Source organism: Mustela lutreola, chromosome X (genome assembly GCF_030435805.1).
Source record: "Mustela lutreola isolate mMusLut2 chromosome X, mMusLut2.pri, whole genome shotgun sequence".
NCBI lineage: Eukaryota > Metazoa > Chordata > Mammalia > Carnivora > Mustelidae > Mustela > Mustela lutreola.
Window position 1 is genome coordinate 26,705,977 of NC_081308.1, and position 21,704 is coordinate 26,727,680.

The 21,704-nt window shown below is 42.4% G+C and overlaps 1 protein-coding gene across 11 annotated transcripts in view; it reads right to left on the minus strand.

The window, feature by feature from the left end:
- Positions 1–223: 223 nt before the first annotated feature.
- The window catches only part of DMD (dystrophin), a 2,248,143-nt gene continuing 2,226,662 nt past the window's right edge, over positions 224–21,704 (minus strand). For 7 of the 11 annotated variants that reach the window (XM_059157899.1, XM_059157902.1, XM_059157900.1 and 4 more), the window contains 2 exons: positions 16,687–16,779; positions 224–2,791 (listed from right to left, as the gene is read on the minus strand). In XM_059157899.1, coding sequence (XP_059013882.1) covers positions 2,694–2,791; positions 16,687–16,779 — 191 coding nt within the window. In that variant the 3' untranslated portion in view covers positions 224–2,693. Of the gene's footprint in view, positions 2,792–7,435; positions 7,468–16,686; positions 16,780–21,704 lie in introns of all 11 variants that reach the window. The other 4 variants (XM_059157904.1, XM_059157901.1, XM_059157908.1 and 1 more) reach the window with 1 other exon arrangement.

Consider the following 21,704-nt stretch of genomic DNA (forward strand, 5'->3'; position numbering starts at 1 on the left):
AGGTGTCAGAAGGGGACCAAAGAAGGACCGTGGGTTTGTAATTGCTTTCACGAGTGTGATCGTCCGGAAGGGAGACAGAAGAAATTAACATTTGCTCACAGGCCAGTGTGCATGATGTGGGAATAAGGTATTTTCACCACTTGGCTTTCTCAATTTTTCACTCGTCAACCATATCAATGTATTATGTCATTAAAAATCAAAGACAAAATACTGTATTCGACACTTTTTTTTGTAACATAACTGCGTGCTTTATTGAGATACACAGTAAAGCAGTAATATAATACAATAGTAAGGCATATATTTGGTGAAGTCTGATATGTTGTGAAAATGCAGTAAAACTGAAGTTTAAAAAAATAATTAGTAAATGTTACAGTGTTGGTGTTAAAACACAATATTTTATGATACCCAAGTAAGAACCCAGTACCTGAAAACAATGACAGAACATGCCATGTGATGTTTATGCTTCAGTTACATTATGATTTACAGTTTTAATACTTGGTGGTTATAAAGAACACGAAATAATGTCCAAATTATGCTTAAAACGTAGCAATAAAGCTCTCAGTTCTTATTCAAATATTTTGACAGACTCACTCCAGAACTAACGTCTAAAAGGTAAAACGAAAAGATTAAAACAAAATTATGCACTCTATTTACCTCTGCTTTTAGAATGAAACTTAAAACTGCTTAGTATGAAGTAACACAACCCCTTGCTTTTAATTGTGGTTAAAAAAAAAAAATCCACAGGGAAAAGAAAAAGTCCAGTGTCACATAAAGGAAAAAAAATGCACGACTAAAACCAAATTTTTATGTCATTCTGTTACCTTAGAGCTTTGGGTTTTCTTTCAGAAATGACAGGAAAAATGAGAAAAATGTTCACACGATGGACAAGTAGTGGGGCTGTGAAATCAAGTGTGCACGATTATTAGGAACACCCCAAAACCAAAGTGAGGTAGAAATAGCATGAGAAGCATGTTAATTATCATTAATAAAATAGACAAAACCCACTCTGCAAAGTTAATGACACTGACCTAAGAGGTAACAGATTTGCAAAACAACAGGTCACATGGTGATTTCTAGTGAATGAATGATTAAAAACAAATGAAAGCCTAAGAAGATGAGAGAGTAAAACTTGTTCCTACCAGTTAGTCCTCGTGGGTTACTCTCTTTGAACAATGTTTGTTTGTGTCTCTAACCTTCCTCATCCACCAGCAAGGGTTTTGGAGTACCCTTTGGAACACGGGAATCCATCTACGTTTCCCCTTCCAGACCTGTGTGGAATTCCTTGTAGAGAAATGGGAAACAGGGAGGAAACAAAGCTCACGCACGGGCTTCTGGGTGGGGATTTCACAGGAGCACACCGTGATGAGGCTCTTACACACCTTCCCAAGGGCTATTTTAAATGAAGCCTTGTGGCATTTAAGAACTCCTTGTGATGGGGAAAAAACATCTTTAAGAAAGAAAGCAAGAAAGCAAGCAAGCAAGCAAAACACCCTCAATTACCCACTGCTGTTTTCACTGTGAGGTGAGGGAAGAGTGTGATCTCATTGTAATTACAAAGATCTCTACATATGGTTATGAACATTCATCCAATCCTTTACTTCAAGAGTGGCCCTCTCCCTCCCAGGGATTGGCTGCAAATCCACAGCCCTCCAGCCCTACCAGGAAGTCCTTCTTAACTGTCTGCGAGTTAAAAATGTCTTCTGATGTCGTGACTTCCACTGAGGCATCCTGACATGTAGATGGAGGCACTGGCAGCAGCGGGAAGCTGACTGTCCCAGCTGAAGGATTACTCGGACAGTGAGTCCCGTGTGTTCATTCCTCCGTCCCTTTTTAAAAAATTCAGTACCGTAGCTGTCAGTGGCAAGTTTCAAATGAGAAACAGCTGGAGCCCCCGACAATGTTCTAGTGTGGGGGTTGCCTCCTGGTTTCAGGCTCTAGGGAAAATTCCTTCTAGACCAAGCAGGTAAGCCTAGATGACCAGAAGCAATCTCTTTTCGGGAGGAAGTGGCCAGATCATTGGAACAATAAGTTTCAAAGTTCTCTAGAAAGTCCGGTCTATTTTATCTATATACCTACAGTATTTACATACTTCTAGACATATAGATGCGGAAAGCGAGAACCCATAGCCAGTCCCACTCAATCTCCAGAAAGGGCAAAGTGATGTAGTCATTTGTGGTGTTAGAGGAAGTCCTATCTTTACGAGGCCAGAAAAGAAAAAAAAAAAAACCATGAATTTCATATGGATATCACGCTAAAACGATGCGAAACAATGCGCTGCCTCAAAGTTTGTGTGTGTGTGTGTGCATGTGTGTGTGTCTGTGTCTGTTTTTAGGGGTTTTTATAAACAACTTTTTTTTTATAAAGCACACTTTAGTTTACAATCTTTCTTTATGACTGTTATAAATTTTTAAACAACCCAAAATGCGTTCCATATAAAGAAATGGCAAGTTATTTAGCTATCAAGATTTTACATGTAGTTTTCTTATAACTTTTTTTGTACAATTGCATAGACGTGTAAAACCTGCCATTGTTAACAAAACAATAACAGACTTAGAAACTACTGAAATCTACAGTATAGTACCACTACCCTTCACAAAAATATAGATTTTTTTTCTTGTAAACTCTTACTGTCTAATCCTCTTTGTTGTATGAATATTATAAAAACCATGCGGGAATCAGGAGTTGTAAAACATTTATTCTGCCCCTTCTTCATCTGTCATGACTGAAACTAAGGACTCCATCGCTCTGCCCAAATCATCTGCCAAGTGGAAAAGGCTTCCTACATTGTGTCCTGGAAAACAAAGAAAGAGAGAGACGTGACACTAGGTGCAGATCACATCACCCTGACTCTTCACCATCTGGGAGATCCTTCCCCACCTCTAGCTGAAGACAACACAGAAGCTGCACCGAGGGTCTACACAACAGGATTTGGTTGTTCACCCATTTCCAGGAAGAAGCAAAGCCTTGTTAATGAAGCCATTCCACGTTGTTAGTATCAGCTTAATACCAGATCAGGCTGCCATGGTCATTTCAGTGGAAAAGTGTCAGAGAGCGCACTCATCTTCCCAATGGAAGAAGCCTCTAGCCGGAGGCTACCACAGAGAAGCACAAGGTTCCTATTGGAACAGGACCATCTCTCGATGGGATGGACTTTCCCCGCCTCGTCGTGGGTGAGGACTTACTGTGCCCTTGTACTTGAATTCTCGGTTATCATCTATTACCCCCCGCCCCCAGAACTGTCACCACTGCCAGTGCCACTACGTATGGTCATCACCATTCTCATCACTGCCACCACGACCATGACACAGGATCTTCACTTCCATGCTCTTTCAAGCCGCCGGCTCACTTTTAAGGCTCCGGTGGAGATTGTTTTCTCTCTGCTTTTACTTGAATTGAAAAACAAACTCTTGAATCAACCTCTTTGTGTATTAACATAGGAATTTGGAAGCTTCCTCAGAAACGTCACTTTTCATTCCAAGTGACTCTAGAGCCTAATTTCAACATGACCCCCATGCAGAGCACGGATTTGGGTATCCGGTGAATCTACTTTTGTTCTCCTCCTAAATGGAGGTTAACTATCAGAAGAGCCTTTTAATAATAATGTTACATGACCTAGCACTGATCCCCCAGCATGGAGCCCAAAAGCAGCACCATGCCCCTGCTACTCTGCGGCAGAATTCCGACCTAGAGGAAGCTAATTTGAGACCTGCTTTATGACTTGCCTTTTCCTATATGTCCCATATTTTTATATAGCTAATTTTAATTCTTGGACATTACTAAATCATTCTCTTCTTGGAGTACTGCCTTTAGAACTAAAAATGCTTTACAAGGCTATTATTACCTTGCCATGTATCAAGTTTATGGATTCTCATAATTGTTAAAATCCCTGTAAAAAATAAAGATAGACTAGGGCAGGAATTCTGTTCTAGTATTTGCTTCAAGAGACCTGTCAATTTTCAGTACATGAGAGAGAGAGTCTGAAAAGGATTTAGAGGCCGGCACTTACCCAGTGCTGGCACCAGATCAAGTTAAGACTTACTAAAAGTTTCACACCCTCCAGCCATTTACACGAAGGTGATCATGTATGCGAATCTTGTGGACCTTCATCAACGCCAAGAGTTTCAGTGCGAATCAGGTTTTAAAAAATCAAGTGGAATTTTGCTTGAGATGGCGAAGAGGAAAACTTGGACAAAGCAGGTGTTCTACTCATAGAGCGGGCTGGGAACATGGCAGCCCTCAGTGAAGAACTGAAGTCATCTTCGGCTTTTCAAAACCATAAAAACCATTGGAGGACCCAGAAGGTTCTCTGCTGCTCCTTAGAGCTGAGAGCACCACCTAGTACCTGATGCCACCAGGCTAAAGGGCTTCCTTTGTATCTGTTTTGCACAGCCCAGCAACCCTGGGAGCTCTACCCTATTATTCGCGTGTAACTGAAAACAAACGGATGGTCTGAAATTTTTCAATGACTTGCTGTTTTAGCAGTGATTAAGGAAGCCAGTACAAACAAAACCCAAGACCTTTCCAACCTGATACCTGGACAGAAGTCACACTATTTCTCATCATTCCCCTCTAACTATAGTAGAGTCCACTAGGGAAGTAGAGAATGTCTTATAAAACCTAAACTGAACAGGAAAGAAATTACTGATAATAATCAAAAAGTCTCTACTTAAACCTGTGGGCTAGGGAACGTGGCAGCATGCAATTCATGAGTAAATGCCTTGTAGATTACATAGTCAGGCGGTGCTTCTACTCCTTGAAATGATGTTCAGTTACTACCCGGAAGGAAAACTCTTGAGACTCTCTAGAGGCATCATTTCTAGGGGTATCTGATATTTAAAAAGTGACTGGGTAAAAAGAGAGGTTGGTTATTCTTCATACACCACACACCCTCCCACAAAATGTGCGGTGGCCTTTCACCTGTCCGGACAGTTTTAAATGTTCGCAAATGACCTCAAGGCTCTCCCTGCACTAGAAAAGAGAACCACCTTCAGAGTCCCCTCACTGTATCTATAGGATGCCTTCGGTTACTTTATTTATAAATACCTGTTTCACCAGAATAATGACAGCAGTGTTTTTCATGGAGGTGTTCTTTTGAGCCAGAAAAATATTCTATCCCTTTGACAGAATACTGCCCCAAAGAATCGTAACTCAATCCAGTGGAGGCATAAAACTACAGTGTGATAGGGATACAGAAAACAGATCTGTATCCTGGTTCTATTATCCATGTGTGGAAGGCAAAACATCAGTGAGGTCATTAATTTTACCTGACAGACTTTTCCAAAGTCAAAATTAAAATCTCATACTATGAACGTGAGAGGCACTGAGGAGGAGGCCGGACTATAGGCATCTTCAGTCGGCTTCGGGCACAAGTTGACATAAAAATGAGTCCATAGAAAGTATTAATCCATTCTTAAGTGAGGATCATTGAACACAAACACCATGCACTGAACATGAGGGCAGCGGTATGCTTTTCCAAGCTGGCGTGAACTGCAACCCATTCAGTCCCATGCCACCACTGCCTGAAGTCGTTGTTTTCTTCGGCAGTGACTGGAATTGAGACTTTCTGGCAGAGATCCAAGACCTCAAAAGCAAGCTGGCACTCTGTGTTTTTGTTTTTGTTTTTTTTTTTAAATACAGTTCCCAAATAAATGGTTAGCATTCACTTGGCCACAGCAAAGCCGGGGTAGTGAAATTTGTATTTCTCTTCTCTATAATTTAATCTTTAAAAAACTATCTGATCTACTGTATCTTTGAGGTGATTTTTTAACAATAAAAACATCACTCTGATTCTGGGGTTTTCTGGAAACGTATCTGACTGGAATACGGCTCGGGTAATAAAGTTTCCAAATGCCTCTGTGACTTGAATGATACATGGGCTGGCCTTTTCTAAGATTCATTTGTTCATGAGAGCAACATGTTCAGGGCACTCAAAATTAAGGTGCAGCTTTTTTGTAAAACTTTAAGAGAAATTGTAAGGGGCACTTACCATAAGAATGAACCCAAGGAGCCTCACCTAAGTAGTATGTGAGCCAGGCAAACCATCAGGAACACTCTCTGCTTCACCCATTTGTTTCCTGTTTCTCCTCCCAGACTGTCCCTCCCCCCACTTCCCTAGGAACCCAGTGTCCCAAGCCTTGGAAGAGAGCACTGGTGCAAAAACACTAAAGGATCATTAAATTCATTAGACTTGCACGGCATGGTGTTGGCAGACTTTCCAGTATGACTCCTTATGTTTAAATGAATCAGGAACTCCTCCAGTCTAGCCTGTTGCTAAGGATCTAGAATCTTCTCATGTCAGCACTCTCTCCCCGTTCATCCTGTCTCCCAGAAGAGTGGATGTTATGGCCACCCATGGAAGAACTTTCCTTCTCGCATCCTTCATGCTAAACTCTTGGTAAGGACAAGCCTGTTTCCCTTGGGCTGTCAGTCAACACTCTGTCATCTACTAGCCCTCTGATTAGGAAACTGAATGTTCAGATGCTGTTTCTGATAAAAGCATGCAGCAGCTTTCCCTGAAAAACCTCACACCACATTCAGTGACAATATTGTACCCTACCCCCTTTTAACTCATACATAAGCACTTAAAAAACCCTCAAGACTCCCAACATTCAGTTTTTAACCTTATTATGTTCTACCTGGGTTTCCAAAGGCCAAATGAAAACAGAGAACTTTCTAAAGGGCTAGCTGACGTGATGGGAGTCTTTCCGATACCCCGTTCTCAGGAGGCAATTCAGCAGAAGAGTGTGGCCCTGGACCCTGATGGCCTGGATGCAAATTCTGGCTCTGTCACCTTGAAGACACTGCTTACTCTCTCACTGACTCAGTTTCCCAGTTTGTAAAATGGGGTTGATAGGAGTACCTACCTCAGAGGTTTGGCATGAAGATTACCTCATGAAAAAGATGGCAAGTGCTTAAAACAGTGCTTGGCACAGTAAGTTCTCAAAAAAAAAAAAAGTTACTAGAGTGGGACAGGAGTGTAGGAATGAGAAAAAAAGAAAAAAAATGAAGTCATTCCAGTAGAATAAAAAACTCAGGGCATTGGCAGAAAATGCTAGGGTCCTGAAAGTACACAGAAACTCGAGGACTCCTCAGTTCTGTTGGAGGTTAAGTTTACACTGAGGGTTCTGTTTGTGTTACGAATGGCAACAGATGACGAACTGTGGGCTAACGACCGAGGGACTACCAAGGGTTGCCATTTCATAGAGATTCCTGTTCCCCAACCCCTGGTCCTGTCGTCATGGTGATGACAATGGCAATGAACATTTGAAGAATGTTCCTCACGAGCTGCAAGTGGAGAGGTGACTACCATCCTTACATGATGACACATGTAGTACGTACATGCGCGTGCATACACACAATTCTTACACAAACGCCAAACATAGAAAGCGCGATGAGACACACAGAAGCCGTGGCTGTGAGCCTGAGTCTCACTAACCTCTCTCATTGGCTTCCCAGGGGTATTTCTTCCTTTAATAATGGAGAGAGGAAGAGGCAGAGATATCAGAAAGGAAAAAAATGCATAAATATACAGTTTCATACCAATTTTGCTGCTTTTACCAAACAAAAGTTGAGAAGACAATTCATTTATTCCCTTCTGAAAAAAGAAAAAAAAAAACAACAACAACCAGAAACAAAAAGAACCCGAAGGACACATCCAGTCAAATAACCTTTACATACACTTAAAATCAGTGTAAACAGATAACACAATCCAGGAGACGTAACTTACAGAATCCATAGAGTTCATGTGTTCAACTGGATGAAAGCTGGCACAGAGTAGGAATCTGACAAATTGAGCATTGTTTTTCCAGGACAACTTTAGAACCTCAAGCTCAACGTCCAAAAATCTCAATCTCTTTACTCTCGACAGTACACCGAAACATAAACGGGAGTGGATGTGTGCGCCGAAGTCTGCACCCCAAATGCAAGGCGAAATGCCACAGAGGCGAGAGCCCACCCCCTTGGGAGATTTCCTTCTATCTGGTAGAAGCTGAGCACGCCCATGATGAGATTGGGGGCACTTGAGAAAATAGGAAAAACAGAACAAAACAAAACAAAACAACGGGGGGAAAGAGAGGAGTCCCACTAACGGGCAAACCACAGAGCCAGATCTAGGAACGAACCCTCAACTTCCTCCTCATAATTCAACAAATTCCAGGAGCCTTGAGAGTAGACTGCTGAAGACTCACTGGCCTTATTTGTTTTAGAGAATCCTCCGACTGTATGTGTTTATTTATTTTTGAAAAGCAGGTCCTGGTCAAGTTTTCTAGGGTAATATTTATATCGAACAGAACACTAGGGACCTCTGACCATACCTAGCACATCTGGGGCTTGCAATTTCCTCTCATCACCAGGGCCTTCAAGTGAAATACTGTTTTAAAGACTCTGAATTGAGCGATGGTACATTTCCTGAGACCATCCATCTTAGGTGAAAGCCCAGGATTTAGAGCAGATAAAAACAGAGCTGTGGGGTCTGAGACCCTGTGTAGTATCCCCTGTCCCTCCAGGACCCCCCCCATGCTCGAGGACTGCAAGGACTAATGCACCCTGGGACAATGTGAGGGCTACTCATTCAGACCACAGAAGTATGGCGCTACTATTCCAAAAGAAGTCTTTCACAACTCAAGTTCACGGTCTAAAACTTCTAAGATACATTCATCTGTTGATGGACATCTAGGTTCTGAGGGTTGCCGGGGGGAGGGGGTTGGGGAGAAGGGGGTGGGATTATGGACATTGGGGAGGGTATGTGATTTGGTGAGTGCTGTGAAGTGTGTAAACCTGGTGATTCACAGACCTGGGGATAAAAATATATGTATATAAAAAATATATGTTTATAAAAAATAAAAAATAAAAAAAAATAAAAAAAAAAATAATAATAATAAATAAGATACATTGACCCACCCTCCCTCTCTTCCTTCTTAATTTTCCCAAGTCAGAAATTTCTTTTAACTATAGAAACTACAGGGGTGCCTGGGTGGCTCAATCAGTTGAGCGTCTAACTCTTGGTTTTGGCTCGGGCCGTGATCTCAGGGTCTCGGGATCAAGTTCTGCGTTGGGCTCCATGTGCAGCATGGAGCCTGCTTGAGGCTCTTTCCTCTCCCTCTGCAGCCCCTACCCCCACTCTTTCTCTCTAAAATAACTGAATCTTTAAAAAAAAAAAAAAGTATAGGGGCACCTGGGTGGCTCAGTGAGTTAAAGCCTCTGCCTTCAGCTCAGGTCATGATCTCAGGGTCCTGGGATTGAGCCCCACATCGGGCTCTCTGCTCAGCGGGGAGCCTGCTTCCCCCACTCCCCGCCGCTTACTTGTGATCTCTGTCTGTCAAACAAATAAAATCTTTAAAAAATAAAAATAAAAAAAGTTTAAAACTGCATGCTTGATCATGTAAGCATGGTCAAGATATCATGACATTCCTCAAACGAGGGAAAAGAGAAAAAATGGGGGTACTGGCTCCTCGTTGTGGGTGTTGCCAGTGGTAGGCCCATACCAGATGAAAGGAAAAAGGGGAGGGAGGAGAACATTCTTTCATTCTTTTTTTAAATGTTTCATTTTTTATTAACATATAATGTATTATTAGCCCCCAGGGTACAGGTCTGTGAATCGCCAGGTTTACGGACTTCACAGCACTCACCACAGCACATACCTTCCCTAATGTCCATAACATTCTTTTTTTTTTTTTAAAAAAGATTTTATTTATTTGAGAGAGAACAAGAGAGCATGAGCAGGGGTAAAGGCACAGGGAGAAGCAGACTCCCTGCTGAGCAGGGAACCCCATGTGGGGCTCAATCCCAGACTCCAGGATCTTGACCTGAGCTGATGGCTGCCAATTAACCAACTGAGCCACCTGGGTGCCCCACATCATTTCACTCTTAATAGCTCAGACAAATCCCAGCATGAATTACTCATCCATTCCTTTCCACTCCTTTATCAAGTATTTTTGCATCTTTGTGTTTGGTGGTTATACTGTCTGGTAGTAGAATTCTTTCCCTTCCCCTACAAGACTGTGACGTCCTTGAGGCCAGGGCCCATGTATTGCTTATCCATCCTCTGTATTCCTAGTACCACCTGTACCTCGATACTATAGGTTTCTGACGAATGCTGATTGAACGGAATTAGTAAGGTAGCCACTAGATCATGGTCAAGAATTCTTTGGTGTTTGTGGTCACTTGGCCCTCACTGTTACCCTGTTAACTTGTGTGCCAAGGGCTGGTAACTTGGTTTGGCCTTCACCTTGGTCTATTTTTAAAACATAAGAGCTTCAGGAAGGAGTGTTGTTAGCAGTATGATTCAGTTTCAAAATGTAATTATTGGTTCCCTGAGTGATAAAGGTTACGTATCTTTATCTACACCAGGCCATATTCCGAGTTCAGTATCCACCGGCCACTGCTAAATATGCAGCAAATGACTTGGGTTTTGTTTCAGGTGCTTCTTCAGAAGCTATGTTTCACATACAGTGGCCCTTCCAGAGCTTTGTTAATCCTAATCTCTTTCAAAATCTGCTCTGGTCACTTGGTTCCGTTGTGGTCACCAGAACAGTACCAAAGGAAGTTCTGCTTTTTGTTTAAAGAAAGTTAAATAGTATTTTCCCTTGTATCGGACTAGTTTCTACACTGACAGACTAGAGGCTATTTTGGTTGCGCCACTTAAAAACATTCTTTACCAGTAAAAAAAAAAATAAAAAAAATAAAAAAAATACAAGTGCCAGATAAGTTTTATTTCATGAATACATTCTTTGGAAATGAGTTTCCTTAGACCTTCAGTTAGGGTGTCCATCTGGCAATGTGGTATGCTGTCAGGAAATGAATCAAGAGAAAAAGGAAATATGCTGGGGGAGTTCTGCATCTGGAGAAGTCAACTTTCCTCAGGCAGTGTGACTTGAGAGGATTCATTATTCAGGATTAGAATCTCAGGACATGACTGTTTTGGGGGGTGGGGAGTAGCTGTAACTTCTTAATCTCTGTTCACTAACTGAAAATGTTAAGAAAGAATGAGTCCCTTTTTCGATTTCTTTTTTTACCAAAGTGAAAGAAGATTCTAATGGCTATACTTTAAATATGGAAACATGTATGATCTCTGGTGAATATGGACATGAATACACAAATCATTCAAAAGCAGTTTTGTTGAGTTCCAAGTTGATAGCACCGAGAAGTCTGTGACTGTTATGTACAGAACGAGCTAGAATGGAAGACTGCGTAAAGCAGGGGTTGGCAAACTTTCTGTGTGAAGGGCCAGACGGTAAACAGTTTACACTTTGCAAGCCACATGGTCTCCATAGCAACTGTTCAACTTTGCAACAACTACTCCCAGTGAGAAAGAACGATCGACAACATGCAAATCAATGGGTGTAGCTGTGTTCTAATAAGACTTTATTTCTAAAAACAGGTAGTGGGCCAGATCTGGCTCCTGGAACATTTACTTTGTTGGTCCCTGGTATAAAGGAGTAACAGTTCAAAACTGATGGAAGCGGACAGGAAGCTGAGTGGTACCCAAAAATGGGACATGTGAGCTCGTCTTGATGCTGTTCTTCCACAGAAGAACCACAGACAAGCTCTGAATCTTAGAAGACGGCAGGTTTCGCACAGCTGTTGTGTGGCTAATTTAGAGGCATTTAACAGAGTGTATGTGGGCTTTAGGGAGGGGTGGGTCCTATGAGAGAGGACGGTATGGATGTTGGGGAGAAAACTAGTATGGCACAGGTCACAAAAGACATACCTGCAGGGCACCGTTAGCTGTGTTCTGAATGGTCTTACTGCACTCAGATCTTATCTTAGACCCCGTTTGCTCACTAATTAGTATACAGTGGCACCTCATGTTTAGAGAAGCCAATACCATACCACTGATCAGGAAAGCGTTTCTTCCAGAAACGCACATACATATGAAAATGCCTTTGCCAGAATGCAAAACGATCAGAGACACAGGGACAAATCACTTCAATTGTTTGTTTTAAAAATGTTTATCGCACATTGTACCCATGTACTGTTCCTATAGAATAAGGGTGGAGATTTAAAAAGTGCCTTATAGGAGATAATGATTTTTATTACAGCAGAATTCAACTTCTAAGTATATTTATAGACAGAGGGACACATTAGTGGTAGTAAATAGATTAGAAATTGGCTAATGTTCTGTGTTTAATATAGGGCGAGCCACTGAAATCCCTCAAGTGGTTGCAAATAGCTATGTCTAGAGATTAATCAGGAAAGATATCAGCATAAAACTGAACACATGCACATTCACACCTTGAACACCCCGCAATTTATAGGGGCTATTATGCAGGACAATGTTGGCTACCAGTTTTTCACTAGAGGGAGGAGCATGAAACCCCTTTATTAATTTGGATAACAGTTTAGCAAGGCCAGTGAGATAAGATCAGACGTTTAATTTAACTTGCTGAATGGCCATGAACTTGGTGCTTCAGGCTTCCAGGGACTTGGGAGTGAAAATGCAAAAGGGAGAATTAGCTGATGCCTTAAGACTTGAGCCTGAAGTCAAGACTATGGCAAAGGGTAACAGAGAAGTTGTACATTTAAAATGCAAAACTCCCCTATTGATATACTTTGCATATGTGAAGAGCGTAATATTTTATTTAAAAAGTCTTTTCCTCTGTGGGCAATTATCTAGCAGGGTTAAGTAAACCATGAGGTGGTATTTAATAGCACATTTCTACTAAATGGCAGACCTCTGGCTCTGACATCTGTTTTGAGTTACTCAAAACAGCTGTCCAAAACAGCTGTAGCAACCGTGAACTTCATTCTTCCTAACACAGCAATGGGAACATGGGTGGCAGACTTAGATTAAAAGCACGGTGTCCTCTAAGATATTAGGAAGGTCTTGGCAGAAACAACTTCCATGGTGAAAATTTTTAAATGTAATTTTAAAAAAAAGATTCTATGTATTTATTTGACAGATAGCGAGAGAAGGAACACAAGAAGGGGGCGTAGGAAAGGGAGAATCAGGCTTCCCACTGAGCAGGGAGCCCAGTGTGGGTCTCGATTGATCCCAGCACCCTGGGATCATGACCTGAGCCCAAGGCAGATAACTTTATGACTGGGCCACCCAGGTGCCCCAAAATGTTAATTTTTTTTAAAAAGATGTGCACCTGGGCAAAGAATGCCAAGATCAGTCAGATCAGTATTTTTTAAAACCACTGGATCTGAAAACCCACTTAGTGGGTTGCAACCAGCATTTTATTTTTAAATACATGAAAGAGAAACAGTGTGAACTGATTGTAGTATAGGAAGTGTTGGTTCACTCATCTTTTCTTTATGATCTTTGTATGTGTATGTCACTAGACACATTCATGTATGGTGTATATACATGGTGTATATGTATGTGTGTGTACACGCACTCCACACACACAATGTATTTTATATCCTTAATACAGTTTGAGATGTAAAATGTTTCTTCTGGTATGGATAATGGTTAGAAGGTCAAAGCACAGTTTGGGTCCTCAGAAATGTTAAAATGACCTTGGGGGGAGGGGCTTCCATTTGCAATGGTCTGTAAACCCAAGACGTTTAAGACTCAAAATTTTCTGCTTAATACCAACCCAACATACCTCCCGATTGGTAAGATGCTCCCAAGAAACCCCTACCACATATATATTTTCCATTCTATTTTTATGATGAGACTTTTTATACATTTGAATTTGAGGAGAAAAGGGCGTGCTACTGTGATTTAGAATTATGTATTAGGTCTTAATACCCTTTGAGGGCACAGAGCTCCTAAAACCTTTGGAATTTCCTGTGAAGAGAGGCAGGAAGGTGTCTTTTGTAATGTTAACCAGGCAAGTCTTGGAAAACCCATAGGTCCGCCTGGGGGTTGTGCGCCAGGGGAGGGAGACTTGAGTGTAATCCCCAATGGCTAGTGATTTAATCAGTCACACCTATGTCACAGTGCCTCCCTAAAAGTCCAAAAGGACTGGGGAGGGTATCCGGAAGGAGCGGGGAGGGTACCCGGAAGGAGCGCTGCGGGCAGCTCCGCACCCTTCCCCTCTATCTTGCCCTACGCATCTCTTCTCTTCCATCTGGGGATTCCTGAGTTCTAACCTTTGAGAGTACAGGGTGAGCCGGTAGAGAAAATATTTCTGAGTTCTGTGAGGTGCGGTAGCAAGTTAATTGAGCTGAAGAAGGGGGTTGTTGGAATCTTTATGTCTCTAGTGGGGGTGTGTGTGGGAGGGGGGAGTCAGAAGCCCAGGTGATAAACCAAACTTGCGACTGGTCTCTGAAGTAAAGTGGGTCTTGGGGGCAGTCTTGGGGGACAGAGCCCTCAAGCTGGGGGATCTGATGCTCTCTCTGGGTAGGTGATGTCTGAAATGAGTTGGATTCTAGGTGCTGGAATTGCTCGGTGCTATGGAAAGAACCCCCACAGGTTGGAATTGGGTGCCTATTAGAAAAGGCCCAATTTTAAGGCCTAATTTGGCAGGAAGCGGTGGAAAAGAAAAAAAAAAAATGTCAAGGTAACAGCATCACAGAAAGAATAGCCAGATCTGGATTGTTTTCCTCAGAAGAAAAAAAAAAAAACTGTCTCAAGCCACCAGTAGGAACTCAGTTAATGGAACTGGTCAAACAAAGCCTCCTTATCCCCTATTTGAGAACTCAAGATTAGCACTCAGGGAAAGTGCTTCCATTAGTGTGGATTTAGTAAACACTATCCAGGTGGCCTGAAGTTCTCCAAGTTTCCATAAAAGTAAATCAACATCATACAAGTGAATTTAACATCAAAGATGCTAACTGCCAAATATATCAGAAGAAATCTATTTCTCCTCTTCTAGGTGACTTCTTCCGTACCCATGTGGTATCCAGCTTCAGGGACTAAAAGGGGGATGTGGGGAGAGGGTGCAAAGACCTTCACCCTCAAGATAACGAGGATGGGTCAGAGGCCCAGCACATAAAGGTTGCCTATAGGGAAGCAGAGCTGCACACCCTGGAAAAGCCCAAGGCGTCAGCACTGCAGCCACTAACTTCCCACGGAGCAGGTACGCAGGCTTGGCATTGAAGGGGCTGGGGCAAGGTATCCATCTGTGACATTCAATGGATAGGTAGAGGTCGCCGGAAATAATGTGCTACATGGGGGGCCCAAAGTTCTCTCTGTGTCATCTTGAAGAAGACCCTTGCTGTGCCTAAGCTGAACCCCTCCTATTTAGGTCAAAGGGTACTTCTGGGATTCACTCATGTCCTAGACCTGTCCAGTATAGCCATAACACTCTACTGTAAAGGAAACTTCTGAAGTCTACCTCCTCAGTTGACTGTAAGCACCATGAAGGCAAGGAACTGGGCCGTTCTTGTTTGCATCCCTAAGCCTCCATTAGTAAATAGTACGTGCTCATAAAAGCTTACAGGATAAAGGGGGAGGGCCTTTGATTTTTGGCCGACCAGCTCATGGTCTTCTCCTAAACTGCAGTGCCTAGGTAGAGACGACAGCCCAGAGCGTCATGATGGAGACGAGGGTGGCACGTGGGGGGCGTGGGGGTGGAGGGGAGATAGAGAAGGTTCTTATGTGTTAAAATCAACACATTAGAGGCACTCAGCAATGCAAAGATGGCTGGTGCAGACATTTAAAATTAGCTTCCCTGATGGTTCCTTAGCAACGCTCCCCCAGAACGGCACTGCTGTTCACGTGCACACACAGTGTTCACTCGCACATCGAACAGCCGGGAAACGGCCACTGATAGCCGACACCGAACAGAAATAGAGGAAGAACACAGGACTCCCAACACCCTCGTCACTGCTCCTATGGAGAGGAACGAACAGTAAGACTCTCAGCTGCCCTTCCCCCTGGGGCTGCCTATGAGGCGAGCCAGCCCCTGGCCACAAAGACTTGTGTTCTCCTCTTCAGCTTGTCTAGGTTTCTCTTCATTTGCTGAACAGGTGGCTGCGGCCCTTCTTTTTATTTATTCACTCAAGGGAAGTGGGTTAGTGTTTTATGTCACAGCAATAAAATAAAATACTCCAAAACGCTAACCATGGGAGTGAAACCTCCCTGGAGGAACGAAGACATGTGACACTCATACTGGCTAGTGGGAAAAGCTGGTGGGGTAAAATGCAGCTTTTATATAAGGGGGAAAATACACGGGGGCAAAGTGATGGCGGGCAGTAAGGGCATTTGTATTACTATCTTTCCTAGCGAAGATCGTATTCCTTCCATGGCACTGAGACCAACAACAAAAGACTAGTATATAAAGATTTAATTGTACCTATATTTAAACAATGGGGTAAGAGACAATTTTTAAATGTAAAAGGCATCAGAAGCCCAAGTCCCCACCACTGCTGTATACTAGGCATGTTCTAGATTTCACCGCAGTGCGTGGTAAGTGTGTGTCTCTGGCAAGGTGTCATCAAGCCATGAATGTCTTTGTCAAGGTCACAGCTTCATTGCTTTTAAGTAAAACCGATCTCATAATTTGCTCTTCAGACTAATGCGCAAAGGGAGTAAATGTGTAAGTTAGTATTCTTGCTTCTAGAGTCATCAGGGTTCTAGAGGCATCTGAATTCAACCAGAATCCCATACCAGGTCAATCTGGTCATCCAAAGCAGAAATGCACCCTGAAAACACTTGCTTCTGACAACACTCCCCAAGTGGCACTCTATCAGGACATGCTTCCTTAGCCACGGAAAATACAGAGGCTAGTTGAGTGTGGGAACAGGAGGCCTAATTCCAGTAGGTGGGAGTTACCGGCACGTCAGGGAGCTTACCTCTGGAACTAGGGAAGGAGTTGTTGAGTTGTTCCATCACTTCCTCTAACCCTGTGCTTGTGTCCTGGGGAGGACTGAGCAGGTCTTCCTCACCTTAATGAAAGCAAGCACAAACATGAGCACATTATGCTTAAGGAAAACAGGAACTAGAGAAAAAGCCCATGATTGCATTTAAAAAGGCATTATAAATTCACCACCACTTGCTCAGAAATAGCATAAATACAAATAACCTCTCAAGGCTGAATAATTCGGGAACAACTCCTTCAAGGGAAGGAGTCCATGCAGGGATTTATCTATGTCCTTGTCTTCAGAGAAGAAAATGGTTTCTCTCTTTAGAAGTTAATATTTAATATTAAGTTGACGTAACTTTCTTATGTCCCGTTAGTAAACGTAAACTGTTTTTCTTTGTAATTAAAAAAAGACAGTGCCTGGGTGGCTCAGTTGGTTAAGCGACTGCCTTCAGCTCAGGTCATGATCCCAGAGACCCAGGATCGAGTCCCGCATCTGGCTCCCAGCTCCATGGGGGCGTCTGCTTCTCCCTCTGACCTTCTCCCCTCGCATGCTCTCTCTCACTCTCTCTCAAATAAATAAATAAAATCTTTTTTTTTTTAAAGTTAGTATTATTTAAAAAAAAAAAAAACCAAAATGATTAGGCACTTGACGTGCATCTCTTCAACACAAAACAACGTATGTGACATTTTGCCCTCACTTGATGAAGTTAAGGACAGACTGACGACACTCTTTCCTTTGACATTTAAACAAAAATACAAACAAAACTCAAGTACCTTTGAAGTCTAATGGGCTAGGAAAATATTAACATTTGAAGGACTGTGGATATGGGGGGATTCTGTGGAGTAAGGTTTCTCTCCTCTTTGTACATGGGACAACTTTATCCCCATGATGTTTCGGGAGGCTTAAGAGGAACTTTTTTTTTTTTTTTTTTTTTTTTAATTTTTGAGAATCTGTTTACGTGAGGGCAGAAGGTGATTTTGGGTGAAACGGAATTCAGAGATGGATGGTCCTCCTCTGGGAATGGGAGTCTGCTTGTAGATTCTGTTGATCTGTGGTCTCTACGGATGCCTGATGTGTTACAGACACACACCTCAACCAGCATTTGCAGTAAGGGACAGATGTCTTCACTGAAAACAAAATTACTGTGAATTCTGAAGGTCTCTGGAAACTAATTTTTTATAACAGTAACTTCCAGCCCTATTTGTGCATTATACTGTCACTTCCATTGAAAACAAGACCTTGCTTTTGGCAAATCAGCGGTAATGAACATGCTTTAGGACAACCTCAGGTTCACATCTGACTTGGAAATGACTGGGCAGCCTGTGATTTAATGACTTAAGTATGCTTGTCATTTCCTTTCACCGGTGCCACTTAGATTTTCATCTATGATTATAGTCCTGCGATTATTATTATTGTTTTCGGCCTTGTTGTTTTTTTTTTTTTTAAGTGTAAGCTAAAGGAATCCTTGACACATTCACCATTAAGACAAAAATCATATCGTACGTGGAGAGAAGGCTGAATGTCATCATTACAGCAGAGGGCTTACGGACCTAGGATAGACAGAAAACCTCTCCTTCTGTAGTCTCATGGTGACAGACCATAGAAAACCTCTTTCAAATACTAAGGACAAGAAACAAGTGCTGAAAAGGTAAGGTCACAAGATAGAAAAAGAAGTTGTGGTATCTACCTCCCAACCCACACACGCACACACATATACAACTGACTTATGTTTATGTGTCTAAAAATGAAAAAATGAAATAGAGCATCTTTAGTTTTTTCCCGTTGAGTTTAAACCACCATTATCTGGTGAGGATGGAATGAATGAACTACTGCCAGAAGGAACAGAATCCTGACAACAGCAGGGATGATTACATCTCTTTGTTCCATTCTGGATGCAAATTTTGCCAAGTTGTGGAACATGAGGCATTTTTAATGGCAGTAAGACTGCTTTAGTGATAGTACGCCTTACAGAATAAATCAGAACCAACAGAGACATTCATGAGCAACCATGTTAAAATTTCTGACAGTTTAATTACATCATACTGGAGTTCTAGGAACTGAATTGTAGTGTGTTAAGATTCAAACACAGTTCAGTGACAGGACTGGCATTCCTCTCCCTGAATTATTGCAAGGATCAAACTTGAAAGCATAAACCAAGTTCATCTTTACAGATAGTCTAAGGTTTAAGTGTCCACATGCAAATAGAGAACAGGCTTGTCTTAACCAAAAACATTTCTATGACTGTGATGAAAGTATCAATTCAAACATTTTCTGAGTACAGACTTAATCCTGCGTAGTACATACATGAGTCAAGTATAATCTCGTTTCCTTTTTCCTCAAGATTTTCTAAGTAAAAAGTCCTCTGAGTTTAACTCATCTTTTAAGATTCAAAATCAGCGTTATCCCACGTATGCATGAGCAGAGGTGAATCCACACTGAAAAATGCTTAATGGCTAGTATTTTCTGTGTCAGTGATACCGGAAAAGTTGAAACTGCTAAAAGACACTGGACACTCTTCAATACTGAGCGGACTTTTAAATGTCTAAAAAAATAGCCAAACAAGTTAAAAAAGGGTAAGATCAGACGATTGGTACTAACATTCATCAGGAGCCCACTGTGTGCCCGGCACCGTTCTGCGTGCTGGGGATAGAGCAGTGAACGACAGAAAGCCCCATCTCCACGGAACTCACATTCTTGGGGAGGTACACAGCCTAAACGAGTAAGCTATAGAGGCATGTCACATGACGATAAACCTTCAGAACAGAGAGGAGTGAGGAACCTTCAGAACGGGGAGTCATGGAAGTGTTCTCTGATGAGGTGCAGCTGGGCAAGAACTTTTAGGTCCACGAGACTGTGACCCATGTACATACAGGAGAGAACGGCAAATGCGAAGACTTTCGGAGGGAAGAGTGACTGGCTTGCTCAAACACCAAGAAAGTTAGTATACACAGAACAGAGGGGCCAAGTATTGAGGAGAGGATGCTTCCTTGGTCCAGGAATTGGGACCTGGTCATGTGACCGGCTTTGGCCAATGGAATTTTAGCAGATAGGAAGAGCGGTCTGTAATGTCCTCAGGTGCTTGGGCTTGTCCTCTTGCGCTTAAGCGCTACCAGGAGCACAATGCCCGGAGAACCTGCTGATCTAATAGGTACGTAGAAGAGATCTGAAGCCAACCCACAAGCTGGAGTCAAGACTAGATGAGCTGCAGGAGAACTCCAGCCAACCAAGGGAGGTGTAAATGAGAAATACGTTAACAGGAGAATTTTGTAATTATTTTGTCACACGGCAACAGATGACGATATGTTCTGTTGTAAGATGTCAAACCAGAAAGAAACTATGTTTATGTGTTTTGTGATCATATACTGATGTGTAGCTAGAACAGGCAACCCAGGAATGCATTTAATACCTGTGTCCACAAGTTCACGCCCACCCACCACCACCGCTGCCCCCCTACCCCTGCTGGGAAAAACAGCCATTTATTTAACAAGAAAATATTCAGTCCCAACTGTACACATCAGGAATTTGGCCAGCCCTTGGCCAGCTACTTCACCGATTCAATGCCTGCTCGAACAGTATATTGCTAACGGTCAAGGGATTTCATACTCAGTAACAGCACTTCAACATTAATCCTTCAATTAGATTCTACTCCAAGGTGATTGCTACAAACACGCCCCCAAAAATCCTTTCTAAGGGACGTCTGTGTGGCTCAGTGGGCATCTGCCTTCAGCTCAGGTCATGATCCCGGGGTCCTGAAATCGAGTCCTACATCAGGCTCCCTGCTCAGTGGGGAGCCTGCTTCTCCCTCTGCCTGCTGCTTCCCCTGCTTGTGTTCTAACAAATAAATTTTAAAAAATCTTTAATAAAAACCTTTTTGAATTATTAGCTACAGCCCCCACAGCTTCTCTCAAGTTGGTCCAACAGAGTGACTGAAACCGTTAAAAAAATGAATGTTTCAAAATAAGACAGGATCAAGTTAAAAGAGTACCCTGATGTAGCATACCATGAGATCTGCTCACTGAAGAAAAAAGAAGTGATGATTCCCATTTGATCTCAGAAAAAAAAAGAAATGGAATGGTTTGCTGTGGGCAAGCTACTCTTTAATGTCCTTTGAAACTCACCATGGTTTTAGGCTTACTTGAGGCGATGATATCCTATCTGATTCATTTTCTATTCCACGACTGAAATGATAACGGTTCTACTTGCTTAAAAAGTGACTTCAGGGGCACCTGGATGGCTCAGTCAGTTAAGCGTCCGACTCTTGATTTCGGCTCAGGTTATGATCTCAGGGTCATGAGATTGAGCCCTATGTCAGGCTCCACTGGGTGGAGCCTGGTTGAGATTCTCTCTCCTTTTGCTCCCTGCACACGCACACGCATGTGCTCTGTATTTCTCTCTGGGGAAAAATGACTTGAGCCAGAAAGCCAAAAGACCCCCCAATCCTTATTCTTATGACTTTGTTGACACCTAAGAAAGCTACTTTCTTTATGAAATTGGCGCTATGTATTAGAAAATTATCTTCTCTTGAAAGGGAACCTGTATACAAGCAACTGTGCCCCCTTATTATTCTTTGGATTGCTAATCCAGATCACACTGTGTTTTGAATCAGTTTCCAACATGATGTATGATGACCTTAGTACTTCTTTTTCCCCTGCCCATCTCTAGTTTTTCTTTTGATTTTTTTAAAGATTTTATTTATTTATTTGACAGAGATCACAAGTAGGCAGAGAGAGAGAGAGGTGGAAGCAGGCTCCCCACTGAGCAGGGAGCTCGATGCAGGGCTCGATCCCAGGAGCCTGGGATCATGACCTGAGGTGAAAGCAGAGGCTTTAACCCACTGAGCCACCCAGGTGCCCCCTTCTCTAGTTTTTTGAAAGAAAAATAATTTATCTGGTATTTGGTATTTAATCGCTTTAAAAAATTACGCTTCAGGGCAGCTGGTCTCCATTTTACATAAAATTGCTCTGTGTAAGTTTTTAAAATATAGTCTGTTTCCACTGACGATCCCA